The 22,666-nt window shown below is 44.8% G+C and overlaps 1 protein-coding gene across 3 annotated transcripts in view; it reads left to right on the plus strand.

The window, feature by feature from the left end:
- Positions 1–4,657: 4,657 nt before the first annotated feature.
- Positions 4,658–22,666, plus strand: part of LOC140916364 (translation initiation factor eIF2B subunit gamma-like) — a 239,007-nt gene continuing 220,998 nt past the window's right edge. For all 3 annotated transcript variants that reach the window (XM_073357910.1, XM_073357909.1, XM_073357915.1), the window contains exons 1-3: positions 4,658–4,764; positions 5,930–6,092; positions 11,153–11,292. In XM_073357910.1, the coding sequence (XP_073214011.1) occupies positions 5,945–6,092; positions 11,153–11,292 (288 nt within the window). In that variant the 5' untranslated portion in view covers positions 4,658–4,764; positions 5,930–5,944. The remainder of the gene's footprint in view (positions 4,765–5,929; positions 6,093–11,152; positions 11,293–22,666) is intronic.

The following is a 22,666-nucleotide window of genomic DNA, read 5'->3' on the forward strand; positions in this document are numbered from 1 at the left end:
AAGCGGGCATGGGGCAGCCAATGGGGCGGTAAGCGCCGCACTCCAGCAAAGTATGTGGGGGAAGGACAAAAATCACTGGTGTTCTTTGCAACAGCACGGGGATACTGCAGCCCGGCTAGACTGTAAAATGCTGAAATGAGGGGACAAGCCATCCCTGTGGAAGGTCACAGACATCACTGCAGAGCCACCGGGGCACATTTGGCCCAATCTTTCCAATTCTTCTGCAGGCTCTTGTGTTCCGCGGTTCAGTCCGAAGGCTCAAAATACAAGGCAGTCCTGGTCTGCGGGGCTGTAACCTGCTGGAGGCATGGCAGGGAGCAGGTAAGTGTCTCTCTGTGTCCCATTTAGGGGCCTAATCCAGTGCCATTGACTTCAGCTGAACGATTCCCATTGGCATCAGTGGAAGATGGGTTGGGCCCACTGGGTCTGAGCCAAAGCCAGTGGGATTCTTTCCATTGTTTTCCCTGGGGGTGGGATCAGAGCCGTGCCATTACCCGCTCCAGAGGGGCGGTGGGTGAATGCTACCTGGGCTGGAAGGCAGCCCTTGGGCAAGTGGGTGTCAGCTCTGCTGACATCCGTGGAGCTGCCCCTGCTCCGGGGAGCTAGCATACACAGTTTCCATCTGTCCCCCCATCAGATGGCTGGGGCAGTGGTCGGGTTGCGTTAAAACCCCTAGAGCTGACAGTATGGGTTCAGCAAGGTGGATTCTGGCCTTTAACTGCAGCTGAATTGGGTCCCCGGCTCTGTGCTGCAGAGGGAATGTTGACCTGAATTGTGTGTAAGAGCACCTCCTAGGGCACGGTTCTGGCGGTGCTGCCATGTGCAGGCTCGTTCTGTTCCGATGCTCACAAGGCTTCCCAGGGAGAGTTGTGCCCAGTGGCATTTCTGTGATGGATCTTGTCCATCCCAGTGAGCTCAGCCCCTGGCCAGATCAGACCTAACGTCCTTCTTGAACAGATCCAACCTCATCTACACAGTCTGATGCTTAATCTCTCAAAAACTGTCCCAGAAGGCACTAGGCCTAGGGCCAAACCCTGGGCGATGGGCTGGGATGCCCAAGAACAGCCCCTGGCCTGTGTCCCCACCCCCTGGGGTGCACTGCTCAGGTGCAGGGGTCTGGGGTTCCCCACAGCGGCACCGGGCAGCTCCTACTACTCGTGGCTTTGGCTTCTGAGGGCATGGCTAGGGGTGGGGCCTGGGGGGGGGAAGAGGAGGAGTAGGGGGCAGGGCCCCCTTCTCTGGCTTCTTCCCAGCCTTTATAGCTCTGGACTAATAAGATTGGCAGGTGCGGCCAGTTACCAGGCAGGCACAGGGCTATTCACCTGGCCCCAATCCATCACCCTTGATTGGGGCTGGAGTGTCAGGACCTGATTAAGGGCTTCTCAACCAGCACCCTGCCACAGTGACCAGGGAGGTCTCAAGTGGTGGAGTGCAAGGAAGCAAAACACTGAGTAGGTGAACTTAGGTTGTTTAAGACAATAAGGCCCTAAGTGCATTTAATGGATCATATATTGGTTAATAATAATATAAGCAATATAATTGTTGGCTAGTTTTTAGTGTGGTTAATAAGACCTCTGAATAACCTTTTTGGAAAGGAGTGCAAACAAAGCCTTTTTGTCTTACTAGATATTCAGTTTCAGGAATGTCCTGAATACACCTGACTTGGGTACAGGACAACAAAAGCACAATCAGAGAAAGCAAGGGAAATCCCCATCTAATAATAAGACTAATAGCTTTGTTATTGTTAATAAGTAGCGTGACGTTCCCCTCTGGTGTCATCTGGACTGGTGGTCTGCTAGGTCACTCCAATCCTTGACTCTGGGAGCCAGACTTACCCTGCTCTGCTGTGAGACCCCCCTCCTGGGCTGTTCACACACAGCCTCTAGCATGTAAGCTGCTCCTTGGATTGCTCAGCTGAATGACACTAGCCAATATCTCTGGTCCCAGACGCAACCCTAGGAACCTCCATCTTGCACTGTCCAGTTATGCCCGCTGGATGCTGCAAGCTTATATGAGTTTGTCAATTTAACAAAGAAATTGATATGTACCAGGATTGTTATCTCAAGGGGAGTCTCTGACATGCTTCAAACCAAACACACTGCTTCAGATAGGATAAACAAACAGATTTATTAACTACAAAGATACATTTTAAGTGATTATAAGTCAAAGCATAACAGGTCAGATTTGGTCAAATGAAATAAAAGCAAAATGCATTCTAAGCTGATCTTAACACTTTCAGTGCCCTTACAAATTTAGATGCTTCTCACCACAGGCTGGCTGGGTTGCTCTTCAGCCAGGCTCTTCCCTTTGATCAGCGCTTCAGTCACTTGGTGATGATGTCTGTAGATGGAAGTGGAAGAGAGAGGAAGAGCATGGCAAACGTCTCTCCCTTTTATCATGTTCCTTCTTCACTCTTCGCTTTGCCCCCTCCCTTCAGAGTCAGGTGAGCATTACCTCATCGCAGTCCCAAACTGACCAAAGGAAGGGAGGTGACTCACTCGAGAATCCAACACATCTTTTTGTTGTTGCCTGGGCCGGCATCCTTTGTTCCTATGAGGCTGGGCTGGGTTTATCCCATACATGCCCTGATGAGGTGTGAACTGCCCCTCTGCTCTTGGAGAGTTTTTGCCTGGGCTTATTTTAAGCCATGAAGACACATTTTCAGCCTCATAACTATATACATGAAATTATAACCTATAACATTATTATACAACCATGCTCAGTGCATCATGAGCCTTCCAAAGACACCCACCATGACAAACTTTGCATTGGATATCACACAATCATTTTATAAGGATGAACATGGGGGTGTAAGGTGTTCCCCCGAGGTACAGAGTGTCACAAGTAGATAACATGTTATATAATCTAGTGCGTAGTGTAGAATTTCATATATGGCCATAACTATTAGGCAATTAATCAGAGGAGGGAGTGTCGATAAAAGTGGGATGTTGATAAAAGTAGGGTGTCCTCTTAGGTATAAAAAGAGTGTGCTGAGATAAAGCCTTTGCCTTTATGTATAGCCTTTGTTTGTGTACACCCAACTCATTCGCCTGTTACCCCCAATTGATCCCTGGGGTGTGGTATTCTGTACCTATGCTGAAATAAACCTGTTCCTTGGATTTGAATTCAGAGTCAGCAGGGATTTCTGGCTGCTACAGCAAGCAGTGGTTGTCTGCTTTGCTAAGTTCAGAAGATAACCTGTGGGCTTGGTTGGTGGTCCTGAGATATCCTTCCAAATATCAAGGAGATCTCTGACTGGCTGCAACAATGCCTCTTCTGGGAGAAATTAAGACAGTTATAATAATTTTAGCTGCTGTGGGGAACCTTTGGTGCTTTCCCAGAACCCTACTGGGTTGGACTTGAAAATACTATTCATCTATGCAAATAGTTTCTATTGATCCAGCAGTGCAGATCCTTCTTAAATGGAGTGCCTTGGAAGGAAAGTGGGGTTCAAATGCCAGGAAAGAGATCTGGGGTCCATATTCAGTTGTTTAGCTCAAATTGGAATCAGAGCCCTGTCTGATCACGAAATATTTCCAATACCATATGCAACTTATCAAATAGGAATTTGGAAATAACAAAAATAACAGCAGTTCGGGAGTAGGGTGACAAGATTGCAAATGTGAATAATCGGGAGGGGGGTGGCTCCTAATAGTCCCAAATATCAGAACTGTCCCTATAAAATGAGGTGTTTACCAGACAACAGGTGCCCCATGGAACAAGCGCTCTGCGTGATGCATGGTGCTTGGAGCAAAGACCGAAGTCCAGCGAATGATGATGTTAACAACACTTGCTCAGTGTTTCCTGACAAACTCGAGCATAACATTCCCTGGGCGGGGGGGTGGGGAGAATATTCTCCACTCTGAGAAATACGTGCATGGTGCTGTTGAGGTAACAGTACCACCAGCACCTTCTGCCTATGGGCTTTTGTCTATCATGGTATTTGGTGGTTTCTTAAAGCCCCAGCGCCTGGAATTGTGTGATAATCTCAACTTCCGTTTAAAATGTAGGCAAGCTTCTAGCCCTCGTAGGTGGGGAGAAAAGCTCAGAAATGGGAGCCACATGTGACCCTAAAGCTCAGGAACCAGAAGGCAAAGAAAGAACCCCCAAAATCTCACGAGGGCTAGGCCAATCTCAATGATCATTTGCGGCCTGACTCCTGAGGTTTGAACGTGTGGGCGGCCCATGCGGCTTCTGACGCCCTAGAAAACGGAGCTGCCAAGGAAGCCCCCACCTTGACTGGAAATGGGGTCCCCTTCACCCAGGTGTAGCCCCCCCTCTCTTCAGTATCCAGGTGCTGTCAGTGAGCCCTGTATCTCTGCAAGGGGGATCCCCCGCCATGAGCCACAGCTGCCTTAAAGCCCCCCTTTATTGCAGTGTGTGCCCCCTGCCCAACCAGGGGAGGGGGCTGGCTGGCTGAGCCCCTTCTGCCCGGAGCCAGGGAGCTGCCCCCGGTGCTGCCCCTGCACTCCAGGGCTTCCTCCCTCTCTAGCCTGCAGCAGGCTGCTGGGGATCGATGACTCTGTGCTCCTCCCCTCGCCGCAGCTTGCTGCTGGGGGATCGATGACTCTGTGCTCCTCTGTCCTTGCTGCAGTCTCTCCTGGGGGGGATCTATAGCTCGGCGCTCACCTACCGCTTCCTGCCGTTTCCGGCCGCCTATCGATTCTCTCGGCGCTCGTTGGGAAACCGCAGCGCAGGCGCAGTAGCTGCCGGTGCCGCCATTGCTGTCCCGGGAGAGAGAAGCCGGTACAGGAGGCACCTGAGGTAACGGCGGGGGCGGCCTGGCTGCTGTGGGGCAGAGGAGCCGCCTTGCCCCGGCCGACAGACCCCGGGCTAACCCCCCGTCCGGCAGCGGTTCCCATCCCCCCGGGCGGGGCCGGGGTCGGGGTCCCCCGGCTGTGGGGCGGGTGGGGGTCCCGGGGTCCTCCGGCTGCGGGGCGGGGGGGCGGTTCCCATCCCCCCGGGCGGGGCCCGGGGTCCCCCGGCAGGGGGGTGGGTGGGGGGGCGGTTCCCATCCCCCCGGGCGGGGCCGGGGTCGGGGTCCCCCGGCTGTGGGGCGGGTGGGGATCCCGGGGTCCTCCGGCTGCGGGGCGGGGGGGCGGTTCCCATCCCCCCGGGCGGGGCCCGGGGTCCCCCGGCAGGGGGGTGGGTGGGGGGGCGGTTCCCATCCCCCCGGGCGGGGCCGGGGTCGGGGTCCCCCGGCTGTGGGGCGGGCGGTTCCCATCCCCCCGGGCGGGGCCGGGGTCGGGGTCCCCCGGCTGTGGGGCGGGCGGTTCCCATCCCCCCGGGCGGGGCCGGGGTCGGGGTCCCCCGGCTGTGGGGCGGGTGGGGGTCCCGGGGTCCTCCGGCTGCGGGGCGGGGGGGCGGTTCCCATCCCCCCGGGCGGGGCCCGGGGTCCCCCGGCAGGGGGGTGGGTGGGTGGGGGGGCGGTTCCCATCCCCCCGGGCGGGGCCGGGGTCGGGGTCCCCCGGCTGTGGGGCGGGCGGTTCCCATCCCCCCGGGCGGGGCCGGGGTCGGGGTCCCCCGGCTGTGGGGCGGGCGGTTCCCATCCCCCCGGGCGGGGCCGGGGTCCCCCGGCTGTGGGGCGGGTGGGGGTCCCGGGGTCCCCCGGCGGGTGGGGGGGCGGTTCCCATCCCCCCGGGCGGGGCCCGGGATCCCCCGGCGGGTGGGGGGGCGGTTCCCATCCCCCCGGGCGGGGCCGGGGTTTAATTACATGGTTGTGTGTTGTTTATCTTAATTTTTAATGTTCAAGCATCAGGAAACGGTTGTCTGACATCTGCCGCGGAAGAACGGCTGATTTGGTATTGGGGAATGAATAGTTTCCCCGAGTGGGGGGCTTTGGACTGAAATGTTCTGGTGTCATTTGGGTGATTATAAGGAGGGGCTGAACGTGTTATTCTGTGGCGTCGAAAACACCCTCTGTTTTCAGTTGCAGTTTGTAAAGATGGAGTTTCAAGCAGTGGTGATGGCAGCTGGTGGGGGATCCCGAATGATGGACCTAACTTCCAGCATCCCTAAGCCCCTCCTGCCAGTAGGCAACAAACCTTTAATCTGGTACCCATTAAATTTGTTAGAGCGAATTGGATTTGAAGGTGAGAGATTGCCAGTTGCTAACCCATAAATTAGCAAATTAATTCCCCTGTCAGGGCAGGGTAGTTCTCTACATAACACACAGGCTTGGCAGAAATTCAGTGTTTATTTTTTTAATAATTTATAATTGTCATGGATAATATGGGTGTTTATTTGTAACCATAATTTAGATTTTTATTTTAATGTTTACAGTTCTGTAACATTATGGGTTTTAAACTTTAATTATCAATGTAAATTTAAACAGTTGTGAGAAATGATGGAGGGGGGAGACAGTAATTACTTAATGACAGTAGACACTGAGATTCAAAAAGTTAAAGTTTTATAAGCATTAAAAAACAAATTGTCAACATCACATGTCAAAATATACGAAGTAAATATCTTAAATTAAACTCTAAGTTCTCAAGCAGCATTTGTCTTACTTTGCCTAGCTAGCTGTAAATGTCTATTATTGTAAATGGAAATATGTTTTGTCAAGTTATGTGTGTATGGTGGAATTGACTCTGATCCTTCCAAGCCTAATAATACAGTATTTATTATGGCTTTATCTGCTCTACCTTAAAGTGTGCAAAGCAATGGGATTTCCATCCCGTCCCTCGGGAGACTTTCCATAGCCAAACATGAACTTTCTCCTCATAGTCAGCCTAAATTTTCCCCTTTCCTTAATTTTATCCATTACTCCTAATTATACCCTTTGTAGCACCGTAAATAATTCCTCTTCCTGCTTGGTGGAAACCATTCATATACTTGTAAATTGTCATTGTCTCTGCTACTTAGTTTTTTAGATTATTTTTCTCCATCTGTATTAGTTCATATTTTTCCAGTGTTAACGTTTTAAAATTACTTTTAGATTCATAGATTTAAAGTCCAGAAGGGACCAGTTAGATCTAGTCTGACCATAGAATTTCCTATAGTTACCCATGCATTGAGCCCAACGTCTTGTACTTGACCAAAGCATTTCTTCTAAAAAGGCATTCAATCTTGATTTTAAGACATCCAGAGATGGAGAAGCACTACTACTACTTGGTAGTTTGTTGCAGTAGTTAGTCACCCTGGTAGTTAGTAGAAGCACTACTACTACTTGGTAGTTTGTTGCAGTAGTTAGTCACCCTGGTAGTTTGTTGCAGTAGTTAGTCACCCTGGTAGTTAGTAGAAGCACTACTACTACTTGGTAGTTTGTTGCAGTAGTTAGTCACCCTCACTGTTTTAAAAAATTGTGTCCAATTTCTAATTTGATTTTATCTGGCTTCAGCTTCCAACCACTTGTTCTTGTTCTGCCTTTCCATTAAAGAGCCTGTTAGTACCTGGTATTTTCTTCCTAGGAAAGTACTTATACACTGTAATCAAGTCATTTCTCAATCTTTTTGGCAAGATAAAGAGATTGAGCTCCTCAAATCTCTCACTGTAAGTCATTTTCTCCATCTCTCAAATACTTTTGTGGCTCTTTTCTGCACTGTCTCCAGTTTTTCAACATCCGTTTTAAAATGTGAACAACAGAACTGTACACAATATTCTAGCATCTGTCTCACCAATGCTGTAGATAGAGGTAAAATCACCTCTCTATTCCTCCTCATTACTCCCCTGTTTATACATTCAAGGGTTGCATTAGCCCCTAAATCCTTTGCAGAGACACCGCTTTCCACTATACAGTTTCCCAGTCTGTAGGTATGGCCTACATTCTGTGTTCCTAGTTGTATACCTTTGCATTTGGCTGTATTAAAATGAATTTTATTTAGGTGGGCCCAGGTTATTGAGCAATCTAGATCTCTTTATGTGACTGCCTTATCCTCCTCATTATTTACCACTCTGCCAATCTTTGTGTTGGCAACAGATTTTATCAGCAGTGATTTTGTATTTACTTTCAGATTATCGATAAAAATGTTAAATAGTGTTAGGCCCGATAGAACTGATGATTGCAGAACTCCACTAGAAACATCCCCTTCAATCATGATTTCCCCATTGATGATGACTACTTCAGTTCTGTCAGCTAGCCAGTCCTTGATCCATTTAACGTGTGTTTTATTGATACTGTACAATGCTAGTTTTAAATCAGAATGTCATCCAGTACTAAGTCAAACGCCTTACAGAAGTTTATGTATGTTTGTCAAGGTTCCTTCCCCACTGAACTCTAGGGTACAGATGTGGGGACCAGTATGAAAGACCCCCTAAACTTATTTTTACCAGCTTAGGTTAAAAACTTCCCCAAGGTACAAACTTTGCCTTGTCCTTGAACCATATGCTGCCACCACCAAGCATGTTAAACAAAGAACAGGGAAAGAGCCCACTTGGAGACGTCTTCCCCCAAAATATCCCCCCAAGCTCTACACCCCCTTTCCTGGGGAAGGCTTGATAAGTTACAGGTGAACATAGACCCAAGACCTTGGATCTTAAGAACATTGAAAAATCAATCAGGTTCTTAAAAGAAGAATTTTAATTAAAGAAGAGGTAAAAGAATCACCTCTGTAAAATCAGGATGGTAAATACCTTACAGGGTAATCAGATTCAAAACATAGACAATCCCTCTAGGCAAAACCTTAAGTTACAACAAGACACAAAAGCAGGAATATACATTCCATTCAGCACAACTTATTTTACCAGCCATTAAAGAAAAGGAAATCTAACACATTTCTAGTTAGATTACTTAAAAAGAAAAGGAGTACTTGTGGCAACTTAGAGACTAACCAGTTTATTTGAGCATGGGGTTAGTCTCTAAGGTGCCACAAGTACTCCTTTTCTTTTTGCGAATACAGACTAACACGGCTGTTACTCTGAAACCTTAGATTAGTTACTAACTAACAGAAGTCCTGAGACTGCATTCCTGATCTGTTCCCCGCAAAAGCATCACACAGACCCTTTGTTCCCCCCCCGCTCCTGATTTGAAAGTATCTTGTCTCCTCATTGGTCATCTTAGCTTCTTAACCCTTTACAGGTGAAAGGGTTTTGCCTCTGGCCAGGAGGGATTTTATAGCATTGTATACCTATCTGTGATTTGGGGGGGGCATGTCATAAAAATAAAGGGAAGGGTAACCACCTTTCTGTGTACAGACAATGACACAGGAAATGTTGCATCTACAAAATTACCGTTATCAACTGAACTTCTATTTTAATCAAAAAATCAGGTTTGTTTGGTTAGACCTTTTTTCTATAAAACTGTGTTGTCTGGCATTAATTATACTTAAGGCTACGTGTATGTCATGGAGGTCATGGAAGTCATGGAATCCATGAATTGTAGAGACCTCCGTGATATTCTCTGCTTCAGCCCCAAGTGTTGCTGGACTCTGGAGCTGGCAGCCAGCATGCCCTGGCACGGTTCCAGTGATGGGCGCCAGCCTCATGCGGGGGGACACACCTTGAGTGAGCGGCTGGGGGTATCCCATTTTCTCTTTGGGAAATATGGTCACCCTGCAGCTTCCATCCACCGTGGGCGGAGGGAGGCCCCCCCTGAAGCTCCTAGCTGCCATGGGCAGAGGGAGAACCCCACAGCTCCCAGCCACCCTGGTGGTGGGAGAAACCACAGAGCCGCAGCAGCAAAAGTCACAGACAGGTCTTAGCTTCTGTGAAATTTTGTTTATTGCCCATGACCTGTCTGTGACTTTTACTAAAAATAACCATGACAAAATCTTAACCTTAATTATATTCTCATACTTAAATTCCGTATTGATTTTTTTTAACATTTCCAGCCTGTTTAGATCTTTGTATCACTGTTCTATTTTTGCCAGTGTTCACAGGTCTCAGTATATGAATTTCAGTAACTTGATGTCTTCCCTCAATCAGACAATTTAATAAAAATGTCAAATAAGACTGGATGTACTAACAAGCCCTGCTCCACTGGCTGTTCTTCCCCCCGCCCCCCCCGTCAAGACATTGCCATTTATCATTTTCCTTTCTTTAGGTCCTTTAGCCAGTTTTGAATCCAAGGCAGTTTTTGATTTTGTGGGACATTATAGCAACTGCTTTTCCTAAAATCAATTGCAATTCCATGCTCCCTTCACATTCTGGTTTTATAATTCTAGTAAACAAAATAAATCAACTTTGAAAAGTAGCTCTTAGTCAGCGGTACCAAACTGCCCTATTGTTCTCGTGTTCATTAATTTTCTCCGTCTCATTAATTAGTCAATCCAGGATGGCTTTTTTGGTTAGATTCTTTTCATATTGGATCATTCTTTCATCTGTGTAACCTGGGGACATTTCTGGTGAATGTCTGGTTGTGTTTGTTACCTACCATAAGTTTTTGGGAAAGTCCCCAGGTGTACAGTATTTTGTGAGTTTTATCTACTTCAAGACTAATTTCAAGAAGTTTTGCTTTTCACCTTGTCCTTCATTCCTGGGTGTCCGTAGTAAATGCCTGTTGCGGTTGATGTTTTGTTTATAATATTTGTTCCCTTACCTGGAATACTTTACCACCATAGTCTTCATTTTCCCTCTGTATCTCCGTGGTGTTGTTAATGCTCCCACATACCACTCCATCTCCCCAGGTCCTTTCTGTCTTTCCTATCTAGAGTGATCCCAACTGTGTTGTACTCAGTCAAACAGTATTCCATTTCCCTCTCAGGCAGGTGCTAGGCGAGTTGATTTCACTGTTGTCTCTAATAGCACGTTTGGTGTTTCTCTAGAGCGAGCTGTGCAAGTTGAGAGGTAGGGGAAGAAAGTTAACTCTGTATCTCTCATTGGTAAAATTACTGATCCTTAGGTGCACCAAGACAGGGATATTCAAGGTGTCAGAGACATTATCAGACATGTAGTTTAAATAAATTGCTTGCTAACAGTACCAGGATATGTACTCTGCTCCCCTCTCAATTTCATACTATGCCTCTCACAATGAAGAAAAATGTACAAAGGGTTACTTTCATGTCAGTCAAAAACTTAATCCTCCAGTTCTGTGAAATTGATTAATCTGGATCTAGTGTTTTTTTGGATTTGAAGAACTCCATTAAATCCATTCATGAAGCACAATGGAAGTTGGAGAAAGTTTGAAAGTGTGTGTGTATCCTGTACATTGGATGGATGAATACATCAATATTTGTTGCCTTATTTCCCCTCACCCCTCTCTTCTTTTCTACTACAGAGGTCATTGTGGTTACAACCAAAGAAGTCCAGAAGTTGCTAAACCTAGACACAAAGATGAAATTAGATATAGTGTGTATCCCTGATGATGCAGACATGGGTACTGCAGACTCACTAAGGCATATTCATCAGAAAATTAAGGTACAACGCTTTTACCTTGGCTAAAGGATGTCTCCTTTAAGATTTTTCCTTCACGTGTGATTTAAAATCATAGCAGTTCTTTAGGAATTCTACTGTGTAATGTTATGACTCTCTCTACTGTTTGTCATACAACACCCAGAACAACGGCGCCATGATCTTGGTTGGAGCCTATAATACAAATAGGCATGCAGATGATTTAATTTCAAACCACAGAAGTAAGGAAATTCTGAAATAGGTTTGAAATTGTCTGTTTTGTCTACTTATTTCAGTATGTATAATCTATAATCTATACCTAGGCACACTGTGTAAGTTAAGGACAGAATTTCTGCCTTAATATTGAATTTACTTTTGTGGATTGAAGTCAGATGCTTAATGTTTTAATGTGTTTGGTTGTTTCTTCCCTCCCCCCTCCTGTGTTTTTTTAATTCCCTTGCCCTTCCCTTCATGGCGTTAAATTCTCTTTTGATTCCAGTGGAATGCCAGTGGACCAGGTAAGGTTCGAAGTATCCATACCCCCCGCATGTGTGTGGCATAGGAAGAAAGAAACACAAGTATAAGCAGAGACTTTCCCCTTCTTATGTGCAGACACCCACAAAGACAGGATGAGATTCTTAGGGTATATTTACACAGCAAAGAAAAACTTGCGGCTGGTGTGTGCTGCCCGGCTCGGGCTGCGGAGCTCTTTCATTGCTGTGTAAACCCTGAGGTCTGAGAGCCTGGGCTCCAGCCCAAGACTAGAAGTCTACACACAAATGGAACCCCCTCCCCGCCCCCCAAACCTATCATGGGCCTGCCAGGGGTTTTTCTTTGCCATGTAGACATACCCATACACGGCAGACCTACACTCTGGATACACGCGATGGGAGTAATTCAGGAAAGGTGATTCATAGGAAGAGTATACAGAACAAAATAACTCCAATGGGCAAAGCTGTGCTACAAAGAGGACTGAAGTGCAAGTTACAGTTCGGAGCTGTTTGGGTGGTATTCTGACCCAAGTGTGTGAATGCAGTGATGAAGCAGGACCACTGCTCTATCAGTTGTATTGGCTGGCTGGATCTATCCCTAATCAGTTAGGCATCGCTCTTTTTGGCCATCCTTGCAACTCTCTTCTGGAAACTTAGGAGACAGCAGTGAAGAGGGTAAAGGGTAGGGAGAAGAGTAGAAAATGACATACTGCTTCAGTGGACATATATTTTTCAGAGACATTAGAGAAGGTCCAGAGAGGAATTGAGTGTAAGAGTTGGAAGCAGCGTGAGGCTTTGCTTTAGCAAAGGTTTGCGGCCTGTGAATGTATTGGCGGCCTGCAGTTCCCTTTGCTTCCCATCTTTGTTTGTCCAGCAAAGATGGAAATAGTGCCCTCTCGTTGCAAATAATTTGGCACTGAATTCTTGAGCAGATTGCTGCATGGTGTGTATTTTGGAGCCATTCCACTGGTTAATGAATACAATTGGTATACCTCTTACAGGATATGTCATCTCCTGTCTGGTATAGGTGAGAGAACTGCACAGTCGAGGAAGCTGAAAATTTGCTGAGTCTGTCTAGTAGAGCTCAGGTATAGCAGGAGAGGAACCTGGTTGGAGAAGCTGAAGTTTCCTTGCCGAAACAATTGATGCTTGTGGCAACAGTTTGCTGGCAGCCTTATCACAGCCACTGCCAAAAACTGGTGAGAAGTCTGTACTGGTTGTTGAAATTTTTATTTGTCACGATGAGTTAATTACTCACCAACAGAAGAACAAGTCTGTTTTACACAGTAAAAATGATGTAACGCTCTAGACAATTTGCCTGTATTTAGTGCAGGTGAAGGAGAGTAAAGCCAAGATTATAAAGTACAGTTAGAAATAACCCTCTGGCCAGTTCAAAGCTGGTTGCAAAACTCAATAAATTCTGAATAGGTTTCAGAGTAACAGCCGTGTTAGTCTGTATTCGCAAAAAGAAAAGGAGTACTTGTGGCACCTTAGAGACTGACCAATTTAATTGAGCATAAGCTACAGCTCATTTGTATGCATCCGATGACGTGAGCTGTAGCTCACGAAAGCTCATGCTCAAATAAATTGGTTAGTCTCTAAGGTGCCACAAATACTCCTTTTCTTTTTGCAAATTCTGAATAGGTATTAGACCACTGGAAATCATGAAATGCACATGACCTAGCTGTTCTGTATGTTCTCCTATGCAAGGATGTCACGCTGTTGTGACCTGCTGTCTCAGCACACTGCAATATAGTGGAAGCTCAGCTATTGCAGCCATGGTTGAATTAAACATTTTGGTTTTGGAAAGGCTAGATGAGTCTCCAAGATCTGACTTAAAAAAATTCGTACAACTGACATCAGAAGAGCTCGGGTCTGCTGAGCCTGTAAGTGCTGTAGGGAAAAGACTTTCCCCTTTCTCATACTTACCTGGCCTCTATCACGGTGGTATTTGAGTGCCTTACGATCTTGAATGCATTTGTTCTCCTCACACCAGCCCTGTGAGGTATGATCATCCCCATTTCACAGATGGGGAACTCAAGTGCATAGAGACACTAAGGTCACAGAGGAATTGAACCTGTGTCTCTAGCCCTAACAACTTTACCATCCTTCCTCTATCCCTTGTTACAGTACTAGTCTTGATTATTCAAACACAAGACACACTCTCTCAGCTGAGAGCAGCAAGCATCTAGTTCCACTCATTATGGGCTCTGTCCCCTGGTTATTGAAATGAATGAGGGCAAAGCAAACTTGTGCAAAATCTCGTCAGTCTCCATTTCACCTGCTTTGCACCCCCTGCCTTTATCTGTCAGGCATAAACACTCAGAAGGTGTTTATGCTGGATTGGAACACTGGTCTGTCCAGTAAACTCTGCCACTCAGACAACATCTCATGTTTCATAATGATTCAATCACCAGCCCCCATGATGTGCATCTTGTCAATATAGTAAATTCTTCCTGCTCCAGCCCTTCCTAAGTAAGGATCTTATCCTTAAACATCTGTATTTGGGAGTTAATGGACAATGCTGATAACTTAATCCCATGAATTGTAGGCTTTGAGTTCCTAGGTAAAGACATCTGGATCTGCCCTTTCTTTGCCTGAATTAGCTCCTTCAGAATTAATTTATTTTCAAGACCTTTTGTGGTGTTCAACACCAGTATTTGAACACCTGACAACCGGTAACAGGTTTATCCTCACAACACTCCTGTGAAGTAGGGGAGGGGTATCGCCACTTTGCAGGTAGAGAACCAAGGCACAGAAAAATAACTCAAGTTCCCAACATCTCACGGGCAGTCTGTGACAGACCGGGTAATTGAACCCCAATCTGTAAAATCCTAGACCAGTGCCTTCGCCACAAGATCCTCCTTCCTCTCTTCCATGTGTGAGATGCCAGCTTGTTCCAGGGGATCAGGACAATACACAAGTTCAGAGATTATTGCTGAAGTTGCTTTTTTATTGGAAACTGCTGAAATGCTATACCAAATAGAGGTGCAAGCCCTCAAGACACAGTGGTTGAATGAGCACTTAAAAGTGGATCAAAAGGAATACTTGGTTTAGTGGGAGTATGACTTTGTCTAAATTTTATAAGTAATTGAAGAATCATTTAATTTGAACTTCAAACTCTAGTTGGGATTGTTAATGCTCACATTAATTAAATGCAAAACACTGATAATATAACATTAAGATCACATGTTTCAAATCACCAGGCCATGAAATACAAAAGTTAACCTGGCTAGGTTGCACATATGTAGTGCTGCTATTCCTGTATTTCTTAAGCCTTCCTTATAAAGGGTCACTTACAGATTTTATTTCTGTCTGAAAACTTTGTACTGATTGTTACAAGTAACATCTAACAACCCCAATCCTTCAGTGGCTGCCATACAGGTGTACCTTGTGCAGAAAGTGGCTGAATTCAGCAGAGCTCCATGTAGGTCCAGGAGTGTGCCTGCATTGAGCAGTATGCATGATTGGGGTTTTCGGATGTCAAATATCCCAAGTATACTGAAAAAATATCAAATTTTGTCTATGTGTTTGGTCAATTTCGTTGCTGTCTTTATAATCAGTTTCCTTGGTATGTATGCATTTTTAACATCGCAACAGTGCGGAGAGAAATTTTTTTGTAAAGTAAAAAGGTGTGATTATAAAACCAAAAAGTTGGAAAGAGGACTCGGGTAGTTATATCAGAAACTAATTTTAACTTAGGTTTTAGAAAATTGGCTAGATTTCAAGTTGACGGTATTTTTATAGTGTGTTAAACAGTATATGTTATAAAAATAAAGCCTCTTGACTGAGTTCATATTGTGCAAGTTTTAAATTTTGCGTTTCCTGACTTATTTTCTTTTTTCTCTTAAATGTGCAAACATAACATTGCAGCAGTGTAGTTCTTGCCGTTATTTATGGAAGACTCCAGTACTTTCTGTGGTGTTTCGATAGTTGCATCACCAGTGGAGCAGAAAACTTCAGACCCAGCGGTGTACAAAACTGAGATGGATACATACAAAAAATGGAACTCCTGTGGATCTCATCCACATTGTTTTGCTAGCAGCACAGAAAAAGCTGCTTAAAGTAAGGGAACAGCCTCCTTCATTGAATCTTTTAAGGTAGTTTAGTTGTTTAGTCACAGACAAGTGGCTTTGCTGGATTCTGCAGGAGAGAAATAAAGCCTCCAGTTATACTGGCAGTGAAGTCAGAGGCAGCCACAAACACGCTGTTTATCTTGTACAGAATGTTGTTAATCCATTCTTCTGATTAGCTCTTGCTGTATATTCCTGTCTGGTTTCAGAACCTTGAGTATCTATAAAGACTAGGAGTGAAAATTCAGTAGCTTAAATAACTAAGACCTGCTTATATCAACTTCTGCTGTATCTACCTACTAGAGTTTTCCATACCATAGGCAGGTAGCCAGAAGGGGTCACTAAAATTTTCTTCTTGACGTACATCTTAACTCTTTTTTTTTAACTGGAGACCTGCTAATGGTGCACAGTCTATGTAACTATCCCCTATCTTATCACTGTTCCTATCACCGTTACCCACCCTCCTTCCGATCGATTGCATCCACTTGTACCCAGGGTTGTGAGTTCAATCCCTGAGGGGGCCATTTAGGGATCTGGGGCAAAAATTGGGGATTGGTCCTGCTTTGAGCAGGGGGTTGGACTAGATGACCTCCTGAGGTCCCTTCCAACCCTGATATTCTATGATTCTATTTACCAGTGTCACATTTTGCCTTAAATCAGACCATAAGGCCCGATCCACTAAGGGACTTGGGCACTGCAACACTCAGTGTCAGGGGGACTAACTTTTAGGCACCTAGAAAATCACAGGAACAGCTTTGTGATCCACAAAGCCTGAGGTAGGCGCCTCGGATACCTGTACAGTACATGGCGGGGGAGGAAAGTGCCTCAGAATGTGATCCACTAGTCTGGGTGCCTAAGTCCAGGTGGCAGGGAGGCCCCTACTGCTGCTAGTGATCCATGAATAGGAACCCCTCTCTTGGAGTCAGGTGCCTTAGATGCTCAAGTAGGTTCTTGCAGAAATGAGTTAGGCACCTGCCTCACTGCACAAAAGTGGGAAGAGGTGGTGGGGCCCACCTTATACCTTTAGATCAGTGCATAGAGCACTTGTTTGGGATGCGGAAGGCGAAGATTCACTTTCTTCTGCCTGAGCGGGGGAGAAGATTTGAACAGGGGTCTCCCACCTTTCAGGAGAGTGCTAACCACTGAGCTACGGGAGAATCTGATGTGTGGCTGCCTCAGTCTCTCCTCTCGAAGCTGTTCCTCTTTGCATGAGTAATTAAACAGTGATTGGACCAGAGGGGCTGGACCCTTTGTCTTCACCTACCAGGTCAGTGCTATAACCACTGGGCTGTAGAATATCTGTGTGTGTCTGTCTATCTTCCGTGCTCTCTGGATATATGAAGCAGGTGGTTGCCAGGATGCCTCTAGACTTTGTTAGTGGAAAAATAACTAAACTTCTAAAGAATAGGCACTCTAAAAAGTTAAGTCATCCAAAGTCCTGGTTTTCATTGGGGATAAATGTGAAAATAACTTTTAAGTAAGCATGGACTAGGCCAATCCATTTGAGTTGTGAGCAGACAAAAAATGAACAGTTTTCAAAAATAAAAGGAATACTGTTTTTTTCAAGACTCTTAACTGTAAACCTGCTGGTCTGATTAACCCTTAACTTTTCCCAAATTCTCTGGAGTAAAATGAAGCATGCAATGTTTTAGGTTTGAGAATTTTTAATTTGAGTTAGTTTGATCAAAACCAAGTTTATAATAGAAATTGTCTTACAGTAAGACTGTAGAGCCTGACTCTGGTTGTTAAGTGGCTATGGGAGCGGAAAGTACTCGGCACCTTGCAGGAGGTCCTCAGCAGCTCAAAGGATCATATTTCCAGCTTTGGAATCATTACTGTAAGTCCCTAATATTGGTCAGGCAAGCAAATCTATTAGTATTTCAAAACAATAGCTGCCTCATAAGTAGCAACGTTACTTTCAGAAAGGATAGCTATATGTGGCTAAGTAGAAGGGACTTGTACACAGTGATTGGCATCTTTATCAGAATCTGAATCTCTGGAATCTTTGTTGGAATTTGATTTCTCTGGAATTATTCATAGGAGTAATGGTGCTTATGTGTCAGCATTTGTCAGATCATGGCCCAGTCACTATTTGTTTAATGCACCTAAATTATGTAATCTCAGTTACTGGTAGTAGTAGAATCATTTAAAGTTTTAAAGATCAGCAACAAGAAGATTTGCTCTACAAGGTTAGCGTGGGGGAAGATAGCATGGTTATAGAGTTAGGGATGGAGAAGACCTATTAGGCAGATTTTGAAACATTTAAGACCTCTCCTAATTCAGAGGTAAATACATAAGATGAATGGGGAGAGATAAGAAAGGAGTGTCATGTGTGAGGTCCAGCAAATGTCCCAGCACCAGCTACCAAGAATTAAGAGAGATGCTGAACTTGGTCTTATAAATTTGGAACTTTGCACTCTTGTAGCTGCTAGAATGGGGAAGGTGCTTTCTGTTTCTTCTCTACCTCTGGTGCTTGTTGTCTGCTGGTGGGGTCACCCAGGAGGAGGTCTCCATTAGACCTTCCCGAGCCTCTCTTTGGTTTTTTGACTCCTCCCCAGTATCTGTTTCTAATGCTTACCTGAGTTGCTGCCCAAGGCTTTTTACCAAGCCAGCAGCTTCTGGAGTATAAAATTGATGTGAATCTGAATATCACCAGTGAAACTGATTAGTCCTGTCAGTTTCACACCTGCTACTTGGCAAAGGTCTTAGCAGCAGGAAAGACCGTGGTGGTGTATGCTGCAGATTCAGGAGGATGATACTGCATTGGTTTACAGGTGGTTCATGTTTACATGGTTACCTTCACAAGCAAAAAATTAGACTGGCTTTTAATTTCGTTTGATCTCTGTTAACATGTTCGGAAAGCTTAGATTTTGAAGTAGTTGATATATGTCCCTTTTCAACAGGGCGGGCTTCCCACTCAGCTGGTGTGAGTGAATGGTTTTTCAAGCCCTGCTATTAGGTCATCTAATCCAGCCACAGGGGCTAGGTAGGGTAGCTCCATTCCATACATTTCCCAGTGCTTTGTTCAGTGTCGTTTCAGGATCTGCCAACAGGTGTTTCCACCACTTCCCTGGAGGGATTGTTCCACAGTCTACTAGTTGTTGTGGTTAGGATGGATTTTTTCTAATATTCAGCTTAAATTTTCTTTCCGTTGATTTCGTCCCATCACTCTTAGTTATGTTCCCTTGTACAGCTGCTGGTAGATGGTTATTTTCTCACTTAGTTGCCATGTAGCTAAGCTATACATATTTACCTCCTGTTTAATTTTCTTACAAGTCAATCTCTCCACAGTCCTTTTTGTGCTGGGCTTCTCTGAATTGCCTCTCATTTTTTGCAATAGAAAAGCAGTTTTAATATCACTAATTACAAGCTATAAAGGATACCATAGTGTTGAGCTCTTAGAGGTACTTTCAATGTACTACACTTAGAAAAGATAAGTTTTGAAAGTTTTTTTATCTTAAATGGGGAGGAAGAATCTTCTAAACTGTGGTTCTTCCAAAGCAAGGGCTTCAGCAAAGGTAAAATTTTAGCCTCTCCGTTGGATAACTCACCAACACCAAATTCATGATGATGTGTTTGCCTGTAGTGTTCTGGCAGGCACTTGATGCGATCACCTCCTCTGGGTTAATCCTTTGAGCTGCTTGTACCATTTATCAAAACTGCTTCAAAACTTTCTGTGATCATCATTTCTTTTTGAGAGTGTAATTTAAAAATGAGTTCTTTTTAAACTGAGGCTTCTCTCATTTTTGGCCACCCTGTTTTGATGCCAGGTTTCATCAGCCCCATGTGGTTGCTCTCTGGTGCCACCCTCTCAGGCTGGAGCCCTCTAGGTGGCAGGTTGAGAAACCTGGTTAGTAATGAAATCTGGGTTTTGGGCAGAGGGAGGGTGGGTATACCTGTGTGAAACATTTGTCTTCACTAAGTCCATATTTTTTCATCTTTTTAAGCTTTCCTCTCCCTTGTGTCACCCAACTATACTCTGGCCAACTGTTAAAATGTGACATTCTAGGAGAGTAATAGCAATGAAACTATTTCACATTTTCCTTGATGAGCCCTGAGTTGTGTTAACGGAAGCCCTGGCTAATATGCTGTGAACTAATCAGCATGCCTTCTGCTACTATCTCCGGTAAGTGCTTGCATATGAAATGTTCCGTCTCAGGTAGTCCACCTGGTTTTCCCAGTTTCGAAAGTAAAATTTCCAAAAATTGTAATAAAAGCCGGCCATTACGGAAAAAAATTCCCTCCCCGAACAAATAAAGATTGAAACTCCAGATTCTCCTGGTATGTGCATCTTTTTGAGCCATGTTGTGGAAATTGTGATGTCACAGTGGTGGTCTGTATGCTGCTGAGGGTCACTGATCCGTGTAGTCTTGGACAGCATGGCTAAGCGCTTCACTTCCTCTGTTGAAAATCTCCTTTCCAAACACATGATGTAAGTAAGCTCACTGTACTGGCTGGAAGGGGGAATCTGAATCCTCCTTGTACAGTTGAGCTCCATTTGGTGACAGTGGAAAGAAAAACTTGAATCCCCGTAATATATAGATATATATTTTTGTACTGTCAGTGGAAATAAAAAAACCGAGTGGCTTTCATCTATAAGAAGACAAACAGGATCTTTTTCTAAGCAGCACTTAATTTTAAACTTGATAAGCAGAACGTTTAGCTCAGTTAAAAGCATTTCACCAGTCTCTTCAGCACCGCTGTCAGCAAATGCAAATAAAAAAAGCCTTTTCTCACCCCTTTGTTTTGATGACTCCAAAGAGATTGTTCTGCTTTTCTCATGACGTTAATGTGCGGCACAGAAGAACTAGATGGCTCAAGGAGTTGGCAGTGGATGTGTAGTGTTCACCTCTGTCTCGGCCTCACATCCAGCCAAGGCAGAAGTGACAGAGTTACCACTGTCTGATGGCTGTTGGATGGCTAGGGTGAAATGAATTGTGGGTTCTATGTCATTGTCCAATTCCTAATGGACAGTGGACATCCCCAAACCACAGTCACCGCAGCTGACAGTCTTCGTGGTGAAGTACAGATACTGACAGGCAGCTCTTGCCCCCCGTTCCTGCTCCATGGGCCTCTGAAGCAGGCTGGTGACGCTGTGTGCGGGAAGCAGGCCGTGCTGTTGTCCTTGTACCTGTTTGGTGGCTATATACAGGGCTCCCTCTAATCGTGTTCTGTCTGGCACATTTCCAGAGTTAAATTGTTTTTCCAAACTTAAACAAACAAACCAACAACCCCAAAGTTGCACGGCTTTAAAATGGTTTCAGAGGAGCAGCCGTGTTAGTCTGTATTCGCAAAAAGAAAAGGAGGACTTGTGGCACCTTAGAGACTAACCAATTTATTTGAGCATAAGCTTTCGTGAGCTACAGCTCACTTCATCGGATGCATACCGTGGAAACTGCAGCAGACTTTATATACACACAGAGAATATGAAACAATACCTCCTCCCACCCCACTGTCCTGCTGGTAATAGCTTATCTAAAGTGATCATCAGGTGGGCCATTTCCAGCACAAATCCAGGTTTTCTCACCCTCCACCCCCCCACACAAATTCACTCTCCTGCTGGTGATAGCCCATCCTTTAAAATGATATGGCTACTTATTTTGCTGCCTGTTTACTGTGGATTAGCAACAAAATGTTAGAAGCTTGCATGAGGCAATTGATATTGACCTGCAGAGCTGTGAATAATTACGATGACTCTTGATGCTTTTACAGTGCCTCGCAAATGCTAAGTCCTCACAAAATCTCATGTGGGGAAGATGAAATGAAGCAGGGAGTTTAACAGCTATTTGCAAGGTCCTAGAGGGAGTCACTAGATGGCCCCATCACTTGTTCTGAGGGCTTAAAGTTCCAGGCATCCAGTCCTGTGCTGAGTCCACTAGACTGTACCTCTCTGAAGCTTGTTTGCACTTGGAAGTCCTTTATAGATTTTAATTGTCAATATTTTTTGCCTATGTTAATATGTTTTTGCATCTAGACACTCCTGTACACTTCCATGTGAGTTTCACAAACAAGATGGTATTTGAATTGCAAAAGTAGTGGACTCTTTACAAAAGTATCTAATTAAAATAGCTTTGCTAAAGTGATCCTGAAAAATTAATGATTTTATTCCATAGCAGTGCAGACTTTGTGTGCTACCATTATAGTTTTCATTTAATGGTATAAACAGCAGAAGTTAAAATAGTCTTCCTCTTTATCAGTGAAGCCTTTGCAATCATCTAACGTTTTCCTTATTTAAAATAAATCACAACTTTTGTATAAATATTTTCTTGCAATGTGTGTTTTAGGAAGAATTAATATGACTGAAATGGGAATATTTTAAACATAAAAAGTCTTAAGTAAAAATTAATCTGAATAAATCCCATTTGGAACTCCTCTATTAAAAAATATTTATATCCAGCTTTCATGGAGGTATACAGACGAAGTGTTTTAAAGGAATTGAGAGTAAAGGACTGTATGGCTCTGAGGTTGATAATGGAATACGGAACCTTTCACTTCTAGGTTGCTTGTTCAAATCCATATTTGTAGTGATCAAAAGTTGTTGCATTTGATGCATATTCAGAGGCTTGTATGAAATGAGTTTGGTGACCTTGTTCCCAGGAGATATTCTGCTGTTATGAGCGTGTAAAAATCTATACAATGTTAGTTCACAGTCTACACAATCTAGTTCAATGGCTGTTAGCCAGGATGGGCAGGGATGGTGTCCCTAGCCTCTGTTTGCCAGAAGCTGGGAATGGGAGACAGGATGGATCACCTGATGATTACCTGTTCTGTTCATCACCTCTGGGGCACCTGGCATTGGCCACTGTTGGAAGACAGGATACTGGGCTAGATGGACCT

The sequence above is a fragment of the Lepidochelys kempii genome, chromosome 8, assembly GCF_965140265.1.
Source record: "Lepidochelys kempii isolate rLepKem1 chromosome 8, rLepKem1.hap2, whole genome shotgun sequence".
Taxonomy (NCBI): domain Eukaryota; kingdom Metazoa; phylum Chordata; order Testudines; family Cheloniidae; genus Lepidochelys; species Lepidochelys kempii.